The sequence below is a fragment of the Danio rerio genome, chromosome 15 (assembly GCF_052040795.2).
Source record: "Danio rerio strain M-AB ecotype USA chromosome 15, GRCz13ab, whole genome shotgun sequence".
Lineage (NCBI taxonomy): Eukaryota > Metazoa > Chordata > Actinopteri > Cypriniformes > Danionidae > Danio > Danio rerio.
Window position 1 is genome coordinate 5,088,405 of NC_141035.1, and position 19,096 is coordinate 5,107,500.

General features: G+C 39.9%; 3 protein-coding genes across 6 annotated transcripts in view; all 3 read right to left on the reverse strand.

Moving 5' to 3' along the window:
* Nucleotides 1-19,096, reverse strand: part of brwd1 (bromodomain and WD repeat domain containing 1) — a 1,114,631-nt gene that overhangs the window by 123,365 nt on the left and 972,170 nt on the right. The gene's annotated exons all lie outside the window — the stretch shown is intronic.
* Nucleotides 9,267-19,096, reverse strand: part of phkg1a (phosphorylase kinase, gamma 1a (muscle)) — an 831,529-nt gene continuing 821,699 nt past the window's right edge. The window contains exon 10 of the transcript XR_015508707.1: nt 9,267-9,630. The gene's annotated coding sequence lies outside the window, so the exon portion shown is untranslated. The remainder of the gene's footprint in view (nt 9,631-19,096) is intronic.
* The window catches only part of lipt2 (lipoyl(octanoyl) transferase 2), an 8,115-nt gene continuing 7,198 nt past the window's right edge, over nt 18,180-19,096 (reverse strand). For 3 of the 4 annotated variants that reach the window (XM_087283283.2, XM_087283284.1, XM_087283285.1), the window contains exon 3: nt 18,180-18,470. In XM_087283283.2, the coding sequence (XP_087139409.1) occupies nt 18,241-18,470 (230 nt within the window). In that variant the 3' untranslated portion in view covers nt 18,180-18,240. 4 annotated transcript variants of the gene reach the window in all.

Consider the following 19,096-nt stretch of genomic DNA (forward strand, 5'->3'; position numbering starts at 1 on the left):
TATATATATCCTGGTTTTTTTAACATGGTTTTCGTTTCGGTTCCGATGGCTTGACACATGTGTTTTTCTTTTGCTATTCTATTGGTGATGGGAAGTTCGGATCATTTTACTGACTCGGATCTTTGAGTCTCCTTCATCGAGATGAGCAAATCTTTTTTCGAGTCATTTCGTTCATTTGGTTCAATTTGCCAAAATATTATTAAAATGTTACGAATTGCTTCCAAACACATCTACAACTAGCCCAAAAGGTTGATCACACGTAAAATAAGTCATAAATAGAATACTATAGGAAGGAGAAAATAATAATTCAATGTTTACCTGCTCTTTTATCTAGAAAGGTATTGTTGTCTCCTTGCTCAGCTCACCTCTTCATCTCTTCAAATGTCAGTGGTTCGTTCACGTTACACTGACAGTCACATATAATCTTAATCAATGTACACAGTCTGAGTCGATAGGAGCCATGATAATTAGTTCACCTTTCTTCTGATTCTTGAGTCGTTCGTTCATCACATCAATGACTCAAACCCGAGGACTCGAGAGTTGAACAAATCAATTGTTTTTCCAGCTCTAAAGGCATATGATTGGCCCGTGAGGAACGAATGTCTCAAACCCGATAGAGGACTCAAGAGATGAACTGATCAATTATTTTTTCCGACTCTAAACGCAAATTATTGGCTTCTGCCTTTTTCGCTATGAACGACTCAAAAAAATGATCGAATCGTTCAAGAACGACCCATCACTATATTCTATGCTTAGGCAATCGGAACAGTAAGAGGTTACAGAGAAAAAAAATATAAACGATTTATTGCAATACTCTTTTATTTTACTTTTAACCGAAGAAAAGTACAATAGTTCAAAGTGTATTGTATAAGAAAAAACACTATAATCTCACAGCTGGTGGTAGCCCATGAACAAATTGGGGAACACATACATTCCTACATTTTGAAAGTAAACATGTGAAGTTAATAAACATAAATTGACCATTTCAAATAAGTGAAGTTTTTAAACTAATTTCGAGAGGAGCACGTGATATAATTGACTGCAGCTGGCCACCTATCTACACTCATTAGATAGCCAATCAGATCTATCCTAACCTACTATAAGTAGCCTAGCTAGATATTACTCCCTTATCTTCGTTTTCCGAAAAAAAAAACCCATCCATCCCCTTTCTCCTCCTTTCCTCCTTTGAAAAGGGGAGCTCTCGAGAACCACCTGATCTCGTACTCCCCTCACATGCTCTATGGACCTGGCGGGAGCCCTGGGCTCAACTATCTCCGAGCTCAGGGTTCTCTCCCGGGACAGCATGCCAAACCTGCTAACAGTTGTCAAGCAATATCTAAGTGTGAACTCTTGAAACATATTTGTACTTCAGTAAACATAAATGACCATCTTAATTATCTCTGTGTAGAAAAAAGTGCGAGACAGTATTCTGTAAATTAACGCGAATCGAGTGACAAAAACCTGCATCTCCAATCACTGATACATGGATACAAATTTTTAGCAATGAACTGCCTTTGTTATTTTTTTTGTGTCTCTTGGCACCAGTTGGGTATGTTTGCTAGAAGAATTTAGCGAGGGATTGTTGCTTTTTGCAGAACTTTATTACCTTCACTGCTATCCTGCCTTCAGAAAGTAATATTGCCAGGTGATGGCGCCACAGATGTGCAGTCATGTTGTTTGTGTTTCCGTTTGAGGAGGCTATACGTGTAAAGCAATGGTTGCACAGGGTCATTTTTTGTTCAACGTTTTTTCCATCATTGGCATCATACTCAACGGCAAAACCGAAATGTGCTCACACTGCAGATTTGAAAGATGCCGGTGTGGTGAGAAATTCGGTGCTTCCTCGTACTGTTGGCGTACTTCACTGCCACTTGAGATGTTAAAGTATGGAATGGTTATGTGCCCCCTAACTTTATAGCATAGGGATTGAATATTTTTATACTTTATAGCATATGATTGAATATATATCTTCATTAGTCTCTATTTCAGAGGTCGCCATAGCGGAATGGACTGCCAACTTATCCAGCAAATGTTTTACACAGCGGATGCCCTTCCATCTGCAACCCAGTACTGGGAAACACCCATAGAATCTTATTTACACACACTAACAGACTCCAATTAAGTCTACCCAATTTACCTATAGTGTATGTCTTTGAACTGTGGGAGAAACCGGAGCACCCGGAGGAAACCCGGGAAGAACATGCAACCTCCACACAGAAATGCCAACTGGCCCAGCTGGGACTCGAACCAGTGAGCTCTTCTTTTTGCTGTGAGACGACAATGCTAACCACTGAGCCACCGTGGCACCCTTCAATTTGGAATCAAGAAAAGCTTAAATTCCAGTGCAGATCAATTTCCTTTGAACAAACCTAAAATTTGGCACTAGGTCAACATAGCAAACTGGATCCAGAGCAACTCATCACATGGCTCTTTTTTGTGTCTAGACCTTACAACCTAACAGCAAAGATGGCTGAATTTAATTCACATGCCTGAGCCTTCTTCCAGCCAAAGAACAGCCACTGAGATGAATAGAAACAAACTCCAGAGAGCCACAATGTTTACACTCTTCAAGAGTAGCAGTATCCACGCATCAGTGCGATAAGAGGAAACATATTAACATAAAACAATTAAGACTTTTAACCTTTTAACTCCGATTGAATACCAAACATAAATCAAAGGCTTGTTTGTCCCTCGTCTCTCAGCGCACCATGTTAGAAACTAGTTTTATTCCTTTATTTAGATGCAATTAATTCCCTAAGTAAACCATAATGCAGATGAGGATGTAATTGATCATGAGGAGGAGCATGTTTGATTCATCATGAAACAGAGCAGGATTAATGGCTGACGGTGTCAGTTCTTCACTGCAACAATGTTGTACTCAGACTACAAGGAGTCTGGAGGTGCATGGATCAATAACAGCTTCTCTGCTGTGGCTAATGGGCCTCCAGGAGCGAGGATATGAGGACAAGCAAATTCCCACACACAGGCAGTATGATCACAATATAATGTCCTTCCAGTCGCAACCCAGTGCAGGGAAACATCCATACATACTCACATTCACACACTACAGCCAATTTTGTTTACCCAATGTACTTATACGAAATGTCTGTTGGGGAAACCAGAGCACCCAGAGAAAACCCACGATAACACAGGGAGAACATGCAAACTCCACTAAGAATTGCCAACTGGTCAAGCCTGGACTTGAACCACCGACCTTCTTTCTGTGCGGCAACAAGGCTAACCACTGAGCCTCCATGCCGCCAATAGTCATTGATTCCTGTCTATTTCATGACAAGTCTATTTGTGGATTATCGATGCATGATTTTTAAATAACATATATGTTTGGACATCTTTCAGTCCAAGCTAACAAAACCGAACTCCTGTCGACTGAGTTTTGGTATGGTGTTGCACATCGTCTACAGAAGTTGGAGCCCTGTAGGCAGCTTCTTGGCAGATGTTGAATATGAGTCAGAAAGCGGTGAGAGAGTTCACTCTGACTGACTTTTCAGCTTAGCAAGCCTGCGAAACAACCAAGTCAAGGGAGCACTCAGAATATTTCATCTTCATCCTACACAAGCCTACCAACTGGTGAATATTTTCAAAATGGGACCGGAAAATGTAGAGAGTAAAGACCAGCTCAAAATGATTCATATATTCAAAATGGAAAGTCTTTGTTTAGATTTCCCTAAACGACTGCCATCTGCTGATATGGATAGTTATTTTATCTTAGGTGAAGAATGTTGTAGTATGTAGACTCATTCTGTGGTGTGTTCGAGCTATTTTTTATTTATTTTTTGATCCAGATACAAGTCAGCGAGAGGCAACAACACAGTCAGCTCTCTGCTATTTTTTTTTTATTTGTTTGGTATGTCTCAGCCTTAAAAGTAAATGAAAAAAGTAAAAAAAAAGTTTGAACATTGCCAAACATTTCATTTTACAGAATGTTTACTCATTCTGACCAGCTAAACATATACCAATGTAAACAATGTCAGACAAGGGAACGGTTGGGAAACCTGTTTGAAAACAGTTATCAATTTAGCAGTTGGCTATTTCAATATCTGTTAAAGATAGGTGTTCAAAAAAAGTTTAAACTGGCAAATATTTCATTTTACAGAATGTTTAATCATTCTGACCAGCTAAACATATAACAAGGCCCACACGGAATCTGCGCGCACAGAATTCCGCAGATTTTCCACCGAATTTCTGCAAAATTCCGCAGATTTCTGCGATTTTTAGAACATCATTAATTCTGTTTATTTACTTGAGTAATTGTGTAAATCTGAATTCATTCAGTTTTTATTCAGTAATTTATTACTTTTTATTTCATATATTAAGGTTTTAGTTATAATACTCGCTGGATACTCCCAAAATAATTTTGCAGAAATCTGCAGATTTTTACCAAAATTCTCCACAGAAATAGCAAAAAATGTCCGCAGATTCCATCTGGCCCTACAAATAACCAATGTAAACAATGTCAGACAAGGGAACGGTTGGGAAACCTGTTTGAAAACAGTTATCAATTTAGCAGTTGGCTATTTTAATATCTGTTAAAGCTAGGGGTTCAAAAAAAGTTTGAAGACTGCCAAATATTTCATTTTACAGAATGTTTAATCATTCTGACCAGCTAAACATATAACCAATGTAAACAATGTCAGAGAAGGGAACGGTTGGGAAACCGTTATCAATCTAGCAATTGGCTATTTTAATATCTGTTAAAGCTAGGTTTAATAAAAAAATCATGATACTTTATGTAGAGACACCAACAGGAATACTCTTCCAAGAACATGCCAGACTGCAGTGTTATGTTTATGTCAACACAGTCTCGCAGCAGTTCGTTATATAGTCACAAAATTAGATCTACTGATTCGTGCTCACAGACACTAATTTTCCCCATTTTTGTGTTTCTAAACACTTTTAACCTACTGTGTTCAATTGGTCTTTATTGATCCTTAACATGACTTTACCTATTGTATTTCAATTGACAGTATCTTTCATGTCTCTCGACTCGGGATAAACAAATATACGTTAAGAATTATTTTGGAGCACCTAACCCTAAACCTACCCTCTTCTCAACAACATAAAATAAGCAGCAGGCAAATAAAGGTAAAGTCACTTGTATTTATTGCTTAAACGGACAATAAAAAGCAGTACAAACAAGTCATGTTGCATTCAAAGTCCTCTGAAGCCAAACAACTTTTTATTTGACGAATTGGTTGAGGTTTTAATAGTTTAAAAATATTCGGCTTCTGCTTGCTGATATTCGATTCTTAAAGAAACTCCAGCACATTAGCATAAGGCAATCGGTCATGAAACACACAGGGAGCCAATAGCATTTGACAAGATTTGTCACAAGACACAAGGAGCCAATGGCTGTTTCTCAATAAACATTTTTCAGAGTTCTTGCGTCCTCGTGTAACGTCATTATCAACTGTCAAATTTCAGTTCCAGTACCCAAAACCGCAAGAACGGAGGACGTGTGAAATTTCCCGGATGTGTTCCCTACAGAAAAAAACTGCTTAAACCAGCCTAGACTGGTTGGCTGGTTTTAGAGGGGTTTTGGCCATTTCCAGGCTAAATTGCATCAAGGTAGTTGTAGTCCAGGTAAAAAGCAGGTAGCATATACAGCTAGCTGGAGTTACCTGTAATAAGTTTTGTGTGCACTCCAGCAGATAATCGTGATACATGTAAGTAATGTAAGTAAAACAGTTTTTTCTGTCAGGAGTGACAATGTGTGGTTACCAAAAATATTGTGTACATCATTTACAATAGATTAAAAGTTGAGTTGGTGCCAATAGCCTAGTGGTTAGTGCGTCGACATATAGCACCCAGGTGCTCGTGGCGACACAAGTTTGATCCCCGGCTCGAGGTCCTTCGCCGATCCTTCCCCTTCCTCTACTTCCCAGACTTTCCACTGTAAATCTCCACTGTCCTGTCATTAATGGTGGAACCACCCACCACCCCCCCATAAACACGAATCAATAGACTAAATGTAGGGACTATATAACGAACTGCCGTGAGACCAAGGTGTTTATGTTGTGTTTGCTTGTAACGTAAATAGGGAGTTCTTGCTGTAAGTGGGCTACTGTGGTTTATTTTGGTGACCCATTGTTCTCAAAGTCGAAGATCGATGACAAACGCCACTTTCTGGCTTCTTCATTAAACTCTCTTGACACTAACTTCACCCCCCTGGGCATCTCAACCCCTGCTGCTCAAGATCCCACAGCAGCACAAGGATAACAGAGTGTTTCCACACTACGACTTATGCCTGGAGCACCGGCAGTACCATCTTTATCACATCCTCCTGCTTCTCATGATGGCTGATTTGAGTAGTTTTCACACATACACCAGCAAGATGGCTCACAGCTATTTCTACTATTACAGTGAATGATCGTTACAAGAGAATGAAATCCATTCAACACAGAAAGCCACTACTTGGGGAGAAAAAAAACCCCTACAGAAAGTCATTTAAGTCAGATTTCAGGCTGGGAAATTTACAGTTTTCCATGCACATGACATGGATGTGTGACAAGACGCAAAGACTGGGTGTGTGTATTACAGCTGCTTACTGTTAGAATGAAACATGAGGAGTTCTGTGTGTACGCACTAAGGTTGGTTCGATAAACGATGCCATCGTCCATCGCCGCTAGATATCACGATGCTGAGCCGGCATCGCAATCCTCCACCTCGCCCTCGTCGTAGCAGCAACCCGCTCGCGAAAATACACACTTTGCACACTAAAACTCACACTAATGCTCAGTCTTGAAATGTTTTAAAATGACCCACGTCCACACATGCTTTTCAACGCACACAGTGACCACACACACAGACATGCACTGTAGCAGATGCGCACGTCTGAGCTCCAGGCAGTCAGCGGGTGCTTTGAGCAGAAAACCCGAGAGCAGTGCATGTCGGACAGTTTATCAAGGACGTACCGCTGGATCGCGTCTCACTATAGTTGTTAAATGTGATATTTAATTAATCTTGTCTCTAACGACTCTTCGGTCATTTAAACCTATAAGGTAACGTCAATCGTTCAATCTTTCGCTTTCACCCTTGTACTTAGTAATTTAAGCGAAAATCCCAGATACTGTTGGTTGGTTCCTGTTGGTTGTGCACCTTTTTCACCAACCAAGTTTATCGACGCCATTATAACGACACAGATCACTCATTCATGATTGACAGGTGGTAATTTGTGCGTAACTTATCTTTTATTTATTTATAATTTGGTAATAGGTAAAACAAAGTCCATCAGGTAGTTGAAACGGTAGGCTACAAATGATTAATTCGTTATTTAATTTTATGAATAAATAATTAATTTACCGCCGCCTACGACGATGACGCCATCGCCCATCGCAATGTTTCACATTAGACAACATAAATATGCCAAATTGGTCGACATCATTCCCACCACTGTTGGGTAAGTTACTATAAAAAAAGTCATTATTTATTAATCAATAAAATTGTACTTACTTTTTCCAATTACTTTCTCAGAATGTAATTTAATTACTCAATACAAAATATAATCCCTGGCTGCACGAAGGTCGCTGGTTCGAGCCTCGGCTGCTTCAGATGGCTTTTCTGTGTGGAGTTTGCATGTTCTCCCTGTGTTCGCGTGGGTTTCCTCTGGATGCTCCGGTTTACCGTCCAAAACCATGTGGTATAGGTGAATTGGGTAAGCTAAATTGTCCATACTGTATGTGTGTGAATGAGTGTGTATGGAGGTTTCCCAGTGATGGGTTGCAGCTGGAAGGTCATCCACGGCGTCAAAACATATGTTGAATAAGTTGGCGGTTCATGCCGCTGTGGCGACCCCAGATTAATAAATTGACTGAACTGAAAAGAAAATGAATAAATGAACATATAATCCCTATAAATCCCAACAGTGGATAATAGAAATTAAACTTTTTAATTAGTTAACTGACTCAAGTAATTAATTAATTAATTAAATAACTGAGTCAAACATGACAATTTAGCTCTATTTAAATAAACTAATATATGTATCAAAACATGAAATGGTTTAAAGTAATATTTAGTCAATATGTAGCTATTCATCATCAATGTGCTGAATAATTATTCTATAATTAAAATAATCCATTATTCTATTATAAGTTTATAGAATATGGAGTATTTTGGATGAGTTTTGATCACATTCTTACCACAAACAAACCACTCCAGTGTGTGTTTGAAAGAGGACCACCTCTTCAAGCAGGCATTAGTACGCTTGTTTGGTCCGCTTTTGGTTCACACGGGAGTGTGATTGCTGCATTAACACCTGCCCAAACAAAAAGCACCAGAAGGGAAAATGTACTTAAGAGCAATTCAACTGAACTAAATAGGTGAGGTATGAACGCACCTTAATGTGTGGGTTTGGGATGATTATTTCATTCATTTTCCTTCGGCTTAGTTGCTCATTTATCAGGGGTCACCACAGCAGAATGAACCTTCAACTACTCTGGCATATGTTTTACGCAGCAGATGCCCTGCCTTCCAAAAGATTTGTGATGATTGCACTAGATAAAACAGACTGATACTTTTACCACTAGAATAATAAACCAGAACCATTAGTAGATTCCAGAGAAAGTGTCCAAGGTTAGGATGCTCTTTGCAGGGTAATTGAGTGCTGAACGGCCGCCCTGTCGCTCACATCCTCAAAATCAGTAAAAGACATTTTCCAAAAAGCCATCATCTTAAGAAATAACTGAATATTTAAAGTCTAAGCAACTGCATTCCCTCCAAAAAACTCTCAGTGTTCAAATAAGTCTTGTGAGTTTGGTCCTCCATCATGGCATTCTCTATGAAGAATGCTTAAAGCAGATTAATACAAACTGTGAAGTGGTTCCTGTAGTCATACTAGCAGAACATTGCATGGCTAGAAAGATGACTTGACTATGTTAAGTATTCATATATTGATTTAAGTGTTGTGTGAATCCTGAACCTGTACACATTGCATAAACCACCAAAATAGAATGAACATATTTTGTGCAGCACACACTACTTTCTGTTAAATAGGATGTCAATCAAAGTTACTGATATACTGCAGTATAGTTTCTATATATGAGCAGTATCACACAAGTAGCAGTTCGATATGCCTGTATATCGGCATTGGTGGGAGGCGTGCGTTGGCACGAGTCCCCAGACCGAGTGCCTTAGTGCCCCCACTAGTGCCGATACACAGGAATATCACACTGCTACGAGTGTGATATTGCATTTATACAACAGTTTGACGGCATAATTGTGTATATAAAAAAAATCAAACATGGAGAGTCTTAAAGAGCCCATATTATGGGTTTTTGAAAATTCCCCTCCATGTAGTGTGTAACACAGCTCTAAGTGAAGTGAAGTATCCAGCTAAGGCTTAAATCTGTAAGAATACAGTGTTTAAAACGGTTGATTCATCTATAAAAGAGTCGACTCATAGTGCTTCAAACGAGTCGCCTTGATACCGACTCATTAGGTGTTTCGCCATGACGTACGAACGAAACCAAGTTATTCACGTGCACGCGCAAACCCGGGAGATTTCAAACCTGAGGCCCCGCCCTCTGACGCAGAAACCCAGACACACACACAAACACACACACACACACACCCACAAACACACGCACACAAACATGCCGGTCGATTGAAGTCACACTGCAGATGGATATTATATTGAGTCTCTACCCAAAGTTGGAAACTTCTGGAAGCTACATGCTACAAAGAATACTTCATCTGAGTTTGTTAGAGGAAGGATCAGTAAAGAGTAACTTACTGCTGGACGTCAGGATGGGTTTCTTCCATTTCTCAAGTGTAAGTACGTGCGGTTAAAGTTGTTGCCTCGTTGACTCTAGCTTGCAAATGTATTTAGTTGTGATTTGTTACTTGTAACCGAGTGTACTGTATCAGGTTAACTGGCTATATTCTCTTATCGCGTGCAAAGTCACGTTAAAAACGCGACGCGTGCTGCTTTGTTTATGGAGCTCCGTGCTAGAGTTCTGCTCCCGCGATTTATTCGGAAATTTATTCCCGCGCCGCAGAAATCTGGCGCGGGGACAGCCGCAGGAATAAATTTCCGAATAAATCGCGGGAGCGGTCGGTAACGGGTTTAATTTGGGACGGGAGCGGGCTGTCTTAGCAATATCGAGGATATTGCTATGCGAATGAGAGAGAGTCTGCTTGGTGCTTGTGTGTGTTAGTGCGCACGCGCGCGTATGAGAGAGAGAGAGAGAGAGAGAGAGAGAGAGAGAGAGAGAGAGAGAGAGAGAGAGAGAGAGAGAGAGAGAGAGAGAGAGAGCGAGAGAGAGCGAGCGAACGAGCTTTGTGTGCTTGGTGCTGTGTGTGTGTTTATACAGACAGCTTGGCTGTCTGGACTGTATAGCTGGGTGATATTTGGTTGTGTTCTCCCCCGCTCTAGCGGGATCGGGCGAGGCGGGCAGAAAACGGAGCGGGTTCTCAGGCTAAAACCTGGCGGGTGCGGGCGGAAGCGGGAGCGTTGTCGTCTGGAGGTGTGTGTGTGTGTTTTTGTGTGTGTGTGGTAGCTAAAATCCACGCCTACACTATCGAGCGTGTATGAACTGTGATTACTTTTTATATTGCTGATTGGCTATTGGCCATTTCACTCTCTGACTGAAGGCAGTCGACCAATCGCGACAGACTGTCATCGGTCCAATCAGCGCAGATTAGCTTCGCGCTAAGGAGGGGTTTGGGAACAAATGAATCACTGGACGATTCATACAGGAGTCGCTGGGATAATTAGGTAAAAATAAATGCAGATTTTAAGACCATGAAAGTGTTTTTTGACCTTGCATGTATATTAAACTGTTGTTGGAGACCCTTACAACCAAGATATGACCCTATTTCATGTATAATATGGGCTCTTTAAAAACCCTTTTGTACGAGGAACTAGTTTCTTCCGCGTTGGATTCAAATCATAAGCTGACAGTTAAACAGCTGAGCAAGCATTTTTTTTTATAACGACACTTTAGATCTGTAGTGTCTGCTTGTTGCTGGCTGTATGTGGGCGGAGTAATACACAAAGGGTAAAGAGGCTGTACGGGTGCTGATATTACTTAAACATATCACCGCTATCAGCCAATCAGATTCGAGAACCAGACAGAACTGTACTATAAATTTATATATTCTATTTCAAAAGTTGACAGTAGAGATCAACGTCTTATAATGCAATTGAAAAGTAGAAAGATATGGTAAAGATACCTGTAAGCATTGTAAGCAACTGTTTATTGACAGATTTCTTTTCGTTCACAGTAGACAGACATCTCATGAGTTTGTATCCATAAAGATGGCAGCTGTTTCAGGTGTAAAATGTAATTCAGGATCCGCGCCAAATCAATCGCTTGAATGAGGTGATCTCGGCTCGATTGAAACAAACTCTGGAGCGGATTGATTGCAGTGAGAAAGCGATACGATCCGAGCCCGGTTATATCACAGTGTTTTATGGATATGTAATAGGCATACGGCTATATGAAGAGAGAATTATGAGTAGGGCGGAAATTTCGGGAGTCTCCCAGGTGCCCGAAAACAAGTGATAATCTCCCAGTAATCTCGCGTCTTCCTCCCGGTCCTCAAATACGTCGGGCACCCTTCTCACCCCTCCCCACCGCATCTCTCCTCGCTCTTCAGACACATCTCGTGAACCTTGTCAAACACCACCAAACCACCACCTCTCCTGAGTGGGACTCTGCAAAATAAACAAAAAAATCTGGGTTGCTCCCAGGTCAAATGTCATTCAACCGCACTGTTATTACGTGAAGATGCGGGACTTTAGCACTGTCTACGGGTGTAGTAACGAGCAAACAAAGAAAACAAAGCACAAAGGCAGAACATTTCATAGGTAAGGTTTAGTTTTTCATGTTTTTGTATGTTCTGAACTTTTGTGCTTAACAGATAACATTATTGATGATAATACAGTCACTTACTGCATTCCTGGCATTTATATAGCACTTTTTCTAGACACTCAAAGTGCATTAATATGCAAGTCAACCCCAACAGAAGGAAAGCAAATGGTCAGATTTTCATTGAAGATTACCAAAACAAGCCATTTAATGTCAGTGGATTATTTTATTCACAATTATTCACTTTAAGAATATCAATATGAGCTAGCAAAATAAAGACTTATATTTTAATATGTATTATTTAAAATGCTCTGTAAAGTGAGCTTGAACTTAATACCAAACTTCGAATATAGAAAATTAATAAAATATATCATTACGTTTTCTTTAATTACTGAAAGTGAGGGCTAAATTGTAGGCCAGATGGTCTGATGTTAAGAGATTGAGCTGCAGAACAAGGATTTGTCTACTTTTCACTCAAGCTTTCTCTCTCTCTCTCTCTCTGGAAGGAAGGAAAAGAATACCCTTCATGATCCATTCACAGTGTTTGCCTCATTATAACAAGCCGTCAAAGACAGCGTTTGAGCAAAGGGGACGGTGTGACCATCACACATTTCAAAGGATAGCAGTGTTCTTGTTTGTTCCGGCATTAAAGCTGATTGCCGTGTTGGAATCCTCTAGAGAACCATTAAAAATCCTGAGGACAGGCTGCATTAGGGTTGCATTTAAGTGCAGCTCTTGCAAACATCTTTTGTATCTGGTTGTGTTCCGTTTTAATGTCAAACTTTCATCCTTATTAGTCTGCAAATAGTGTGAAATTTCTGATTCTACATATCTCCCCTGGCTTATGAATAATGATATACTGCAACAATCAATCAAAAAAGCTTTATCAAGAACGAAGAGGTAAACAAAGTTGCATCACATTTTACTTTCCAGTCTTCACATATAAATTCTCAAAAAAAGTCCATACATTAGATCTGCAAGCTTTTTTTTTTTTTTTAACAATCAGACTGTTTTAAAATCATATAAAAGTCAAATCATTTAGGAACAAAGGGTTCATTTAAACACAAACAGATATACAGAGATTATACTTTGGTTCTAGTATAATATTACAAATATAGCTAATCTAATGTCACAAAGCCTTTTTGCTAAACTAGATATGCATTGAAGCACTGCCATCTATTGGTTTACTTTTGTAAATACCTTCCATTTAAAGGAACAGTTCTCTTGAAATGTGTATGCCAAAAAAAGTCAAGGAATATTCACACAGCTTTTTGGTTCACACTAGCATTCACAAGTACAGTTTTTTATTCTAAAAAGAGTCTCCATGATTAAGCAGCAAAAACAATTCCTTCAGAAATCATTAAAAAAAAAACTCGGAAACAACAATTTGGTTTATTTTTTCAGAAAGCAAAGGTTCTGAAAACATCTGGAATTAGGCATGAACCGGTTTGAGATTCTGACGGTATGATGACCTTGGATATGAATATGGTTTTACGGTACTGTGATTCCTGCTCTAAAATATATTCTTTTTAAATGCCTGTGTAAAAAAACAAAACCTTTTCCCTTTTGTACATAATGTTTTAATTTGGGAAACATTAAAAATATTTTGGAGCAGTAAATATGTCGGGCTAAATAATTCAAATGAATTATTGACTTCTGCTGTCTTCATTTGTTTCAAAAGATCTTTTTTTGCAATTTAAATTTTTATTTTTTTTTTCTGCTGGGGATACTGCTTTCCCCCAAAAAAAATTTTTAATAAAAAATATTACTCATACCTTGACGATTTTAAAACCTTGACTTTTCCAAACCGCTGTATACCTTGAACACGCTTATCTGGAATTGAAATTTGCCAAGCTCAAAGATATTTTCTGCTGCAGACCGCTGACTTAGTATTTGTTTTTCCGAACCTGGATGTCAATAGCTACGTTTCCAGTTTTCTTTAGAATATCTGCTGTTGTGTTCAACAAATGAAACAATTCCGTGAAGGTTTGGAACAAGTAGAGCGAGGGTACAGATTTTAACTCTAACTGGCCTCAACACAGCTGAAAGGATGTTTCTAGAAAGCCTAGTTATGCTGTGGTCACACTAGAGTTTGAGCATGCAAATATTCTGTTGTATGGCGCTGTGAAAAAGGATGGGATTACAAAAGATGATAAGACGATCAGCGATTGGCCCATATTTAAAATTTCTGTCCAGAGAGGTCATTTTTTGACCTTTGCCATTTCTCAGGTCAGAGTTCACAAAGTGTGAACTTTGCAACGCGGTGGACTGCGAAACTTGTCGCACGAGCTTGCATTTCCAGTCTGACGCATTTGCATGCCAATGAATGGAAGTCTATGAAGTGAAAAGTCTAGTGTGAGCGTGGTTAGCTTGATTAGCTAGTCCAGGTGTATCTGATTGGGCTTGGTGCTAAAATCTGCAGTACACCAGACCTCCAGGACTGAGATTGAGAACCCCTGATCTAGAGGGTGAATAAATAACATTTTTGTTTTGGGAGGAATCATCCTTTTAAGGGCTGAAATTCAGGTCAGGTGCAAGTCTCTAGAACCTCTTCCCTACTCAACAAGCCCTAATTGCGTAATAATAGTATTACAGTAATATTCACGTTTGAATTAAATGTTGTTGTGTTTTTTACAAATGTGATAATTACTAGGAAATGTAGACACTTGCTTTGACATCAGCTTGTCTATAGCCACAGGAAATCACTAGCTTCGTAACCTGCTCTGCTGTGATCTTTGTCCAGTCTTCTTCAGCCTCCTCCACAGTTCACTGACTGTATGGTCATAGTCATAACTTTGTCAGGAAAGATTTTCCAGAACTTTTCGATGAGGTTTATGTCAGGTTTACATTCAAGGAACTGCTTTATCCATGACTTCAGTGACTAAGTTTACATAGGCATTGATTTGTTCATTCAATTACCTTCAACTTAGTCTCTATTTTACAGGTCGCCAGAGTGGAATGAGCCACCAACTGTTCCAGCATATGTTTTACGCAGCGGATGCCCTTCCAGCTGCAACTCAGTACAGGGAATCACCCATACTACACACTCATTCTAACACACTCATGCCAATTTAGTTCATCCAATTCATCTATAGTGCATTTGTTTGGACTGTGGGGAAAACCAGCATATACGAAATACATGCGAACACGGGGAGAACATGCAAACTCCCCACAAATGCCAAATGGCCCAGCTGGTACTCAAACCAGTGACCTTCTTGCTGTGAGGTGACAATGCTAAGCACTAAGCCACCATGCCGCCCAAAAAGTTATACATAAAAATTAATAAAAATGACAAGGGCTATGTTTCAAAATGTAAATCATAGACATTCAAAATATTACATTTACCCCTTTACCTATACATAGCTTGAACTTTGCAATGCAGTGACATGCACACATTTCACACAAGCTTGCGTTCCCGGTCTGCCGCATTCACTATTCCCTAGATTAGTAAACTAATAGTCCACTTAAAGCATTGGGCTCAAACTCAATTCCTGGAGGGCCGCTGCTCTGCAGTTTTGCTACAACCATAGTCAAACACAGCTGATGCAATAAATTAAGATGTTCGAGTCTCTTTTGAAAACCTTGATTATTTGGATCAGCTGTGTTTGATTATGTTTGGAGCAAAACTATGTAGAGCTGCGGCCCTCCAGGAATTGAGTTTGAGACCTATTACTTAAAGCAGAGGTCACTAAACTTGTTCCTGGAGGGCCGGTGTCCTGCAGATTTTAGCTTCAACCCTACTCAAACACACCTGAACAAGCTAATCAAGGTCTTACTTGGTATACTTGAAACACCCAGGCAGGTGTGTTGAGGCAAGTTGGAGCTAAACCCTGAAGGGACACCGGCCCTCCAGGACAGAGATTGGTGACCCCTGACTTAAAGGAATAAAAGGGAATGAACTGAAGCAGAGGGCAAGGGGTGACCTTTTATTGGGATTTTTTTGGTTGAAACACTGTTTCGAATCAAAGCCTTTATTCTTAAGGATGCAAACAAAGTCAAAGTAAGTATGTGAAACTGCTGTCTATCTATTCTGAGGGATGATAATCCTGGAATGTGCACCATACATGTAAAAATCTATAGGTGTAAAAATGCCCTGAGACAGATTTCAAATACACCTAGTCCTTTATTGGTACCAAGTAAATATCATAATCAGTCTCAATCAGCTTCACAAGATGACATTTCAGCAATGACAAATGCGTTCACAAGATTTTGGCCCCAAGGACAGATGTCTTCCATAGAGGACAGGACGTGTAATTGAATCTAGTGTCCATCCGTTCACTCAGTGCCACTGCAATGATCAGAAGAAAAACACCTATAAATCACCACTGCTCCACCACAGGCCCATCATTTCTACAAGCCTGGCAGAATATAAATCATGTTTACAAAGCTGGAGTCTTTACGGAGAGTTGCCCCAAACATAATTGCAGCTTGTAAAATGTGGCACTCTTCACATAAAGCACAGGTTGCACAGGACGAAAGAATTTGAAGCTTGAGAGATTAAAAAAAATCTCAGTTGGCTTTGGACACTATCAGAAAAGAAAAGGCTCCAAAACCTCTCCTGGTGCAGACGACAGGATCCAGACCACAAACATACAAATTAATACCAAAGTACTTATTAAAAAAACTTTACCTCAGTTTCTCATTTCTTTGAACAAGTTGCAAATGCTTTGGTATATCCATGCAAATTACTATGTACAATTCTCTGCTGTTTTCTACATTATCAATTGCTTATGTCATGTTTATCCAAATGTATCTGTTGAATAGTTTTTAATTGCAAAATAGTTGAACATGGCAAGTTTTCATAATCTGTCAAGCATATCTCTATACATTTCCATTATTTTTATTCATTTCCTACCGCTTTTCAGGGGCCGGGTCGCGGGGGCAGCAGTCTTGGGAGAGAATCCCAGACTGCTCTATCCCCAGGCACTTTCTCTAGCTCCTCTGGGGGGATCCAGAGGCATTCCCAGGCCAGCCGAGAGACATAGGCTGCGTCCGAAACCTCCTACTACTCAGTAAGTACTGCATTTGAATTTAAACGTACTACTCGGCCGTTAGAAAAGTACGTTCTATACAGTATGAATGTGAAAAGTATGAATGGAATTCGGACGTACTACATGTGCCATTTTGTCATGGTCACGTGACCTACCTGCGTCAGTTGCGTCGATCACTTCCATTCATGAATTCTCTCGCGGGGCATTATGGGATAGCGCAGCGTGCATGGGATGCGCACTCCAGAATCTCGCCAGAAGTAGTAAGTTATCCGGGTACTTCTCGCATACTGATTTTCGAATTCTATGAATTTGGACACACTACTCGACTCGCATACTGATTTTAGCGTACTGTATAGTATGGAAGTATGCGGTTTCGGACGCAGCCATAGTCCCTCCAGCGTATCCTGGGTTTCCCCAAGGCCTCCTCCCAGTGGGACATGCCTGGAACACCTCCCTAGGTAGGCATCCAGGAGGCATCCGAAACAGATGCCAGAGCCACCTCAGCTGACTTCTCTCGATGTGGAGGAGCAGCGGCTCTACTCCAAGCTCCTCCCGGGTGCCAGAGCTCCTGACCCTATCTATAAGGGTGCGCCTTACCACCCTGCAAAGAAAACTCATTTCGGCTGCTGGTATCTAAGATTTTTCGGTCATGACCCAAATCTCATGACCATAGGTGAGAGTAGGAACGTAGATTGACCAGTAATTGGTGTGCTTTGCCTTTCGGCTCAGCTCCTTCTTCACCACAACAGGCCGGTACATCGACCGCATTACTGCTGCACCAATCCTGTCAATCTCACATTCCATCCTTCCCTCACTCGTGAACAAAACCCCAAGATACTTGAACTTCTCCACCTGCAGTAACAACTTTACTCCAACCAGGGGAGAGTCTCTCTGGAGAGAATTTCTATGACTTTTTTTCCTAAATCTGTCCCGAATTGTTAAATTGCTTCCGGGTGAATCTTGACATCTCATGAACCGAACCATCAACTGGAAAGTATATATACTTGGAGCACAACATAATGTTACAATGCATGTCTGCTGTTCACTTTCTTCTGTGACTCCCCAACTGTCTTTACTTTCATCCGCGACAACCCCCCGCTCTTCACTTTTGTCCTTTGTCCGCGACCCGATCCTCAGTTAACATGGCGGATCCATAACCCTGATCTGTTCCGAGACCTCGCAATTCACAAGTTAAGCACTGATTATACTAAGTTGTTTGTAGTTTACAACACTTCTTGTCTTTGTAGTTTAAGAATAATAAATGCTTATATTCTTTTTAATATATAATTTATATATTTAATAATTTTATAAAATATTAAAAAATAAAATATTAACTCAAAATATTAAACATGCCCTCTAAAACTGTTTAAACTTTTTAATTAAAAAAATATATATTACAGTGAAACAGTATTGAATGTGTTTCAACTCAAGCTACCATTATAAGTCAAAGTGCAGTTAAATTGTTCAGTGAAGGCTTCTAGTAGCTTAGGTATGGCCTCGTCAGGGGGGACATCCCGCTCCAGCTCTTGGCTCAGTGAGGTCACACCTTTTCCCACAATCCCACATGGCACAATGTTGTCAAACCAGCTCATGTCTGTGTTGCAGTTCAGAGCCAAACCATGGGAGGTGATGTATCTTCCACAATGGATGCCTGCGAAACAAAACAAATACCAACATAACACTTTTTCTCAGTCTTCTCTTTCAATTTATTGTACTGTATAAGAAGGCCTGTGATATTTATTATCCTTTTAGACCTGGAAACAGACTGGCTATGAAATATTATGATAAAGTCTAATGAATATTATTTTTCTGCAAAAATGTGTTCAATCTATAACCAGTACAACTAGTTTCTTGAGACTGCAGGAGAAATGGTCACGCTCAACTGAGCCTGGTTTCTCTCAAGGTTTTTTCCCTTCACTTTCGTCAACTGGTGAAGTTTTGTTCCTCACCACTGTCGCCACTGGCTTGCTTGGTTTGAGACTTCGATGGCTGTGCTCTTCAGTGTTTGGACTTTCAGCAGTGAAAATTAAACCACACTGACCTGAACTAAACAGAACTTCAACTCTGAAAACTGGACTGACAGTTTCAATTTAATAGAACTTCTATGTTAAGCTTAATATATTAAGTTTAATAAAGATTAATTAAATTTTATTCTAATTGCTAATGAGTTGCTAGGCAGTTGCTAAAAGACTGCATGTAAATGTATATAATAAGGATAATAAACAATGAATTTAATTTTAAAAAGACTTTTTTGTTGTGATGGGAATATTTTGGAAT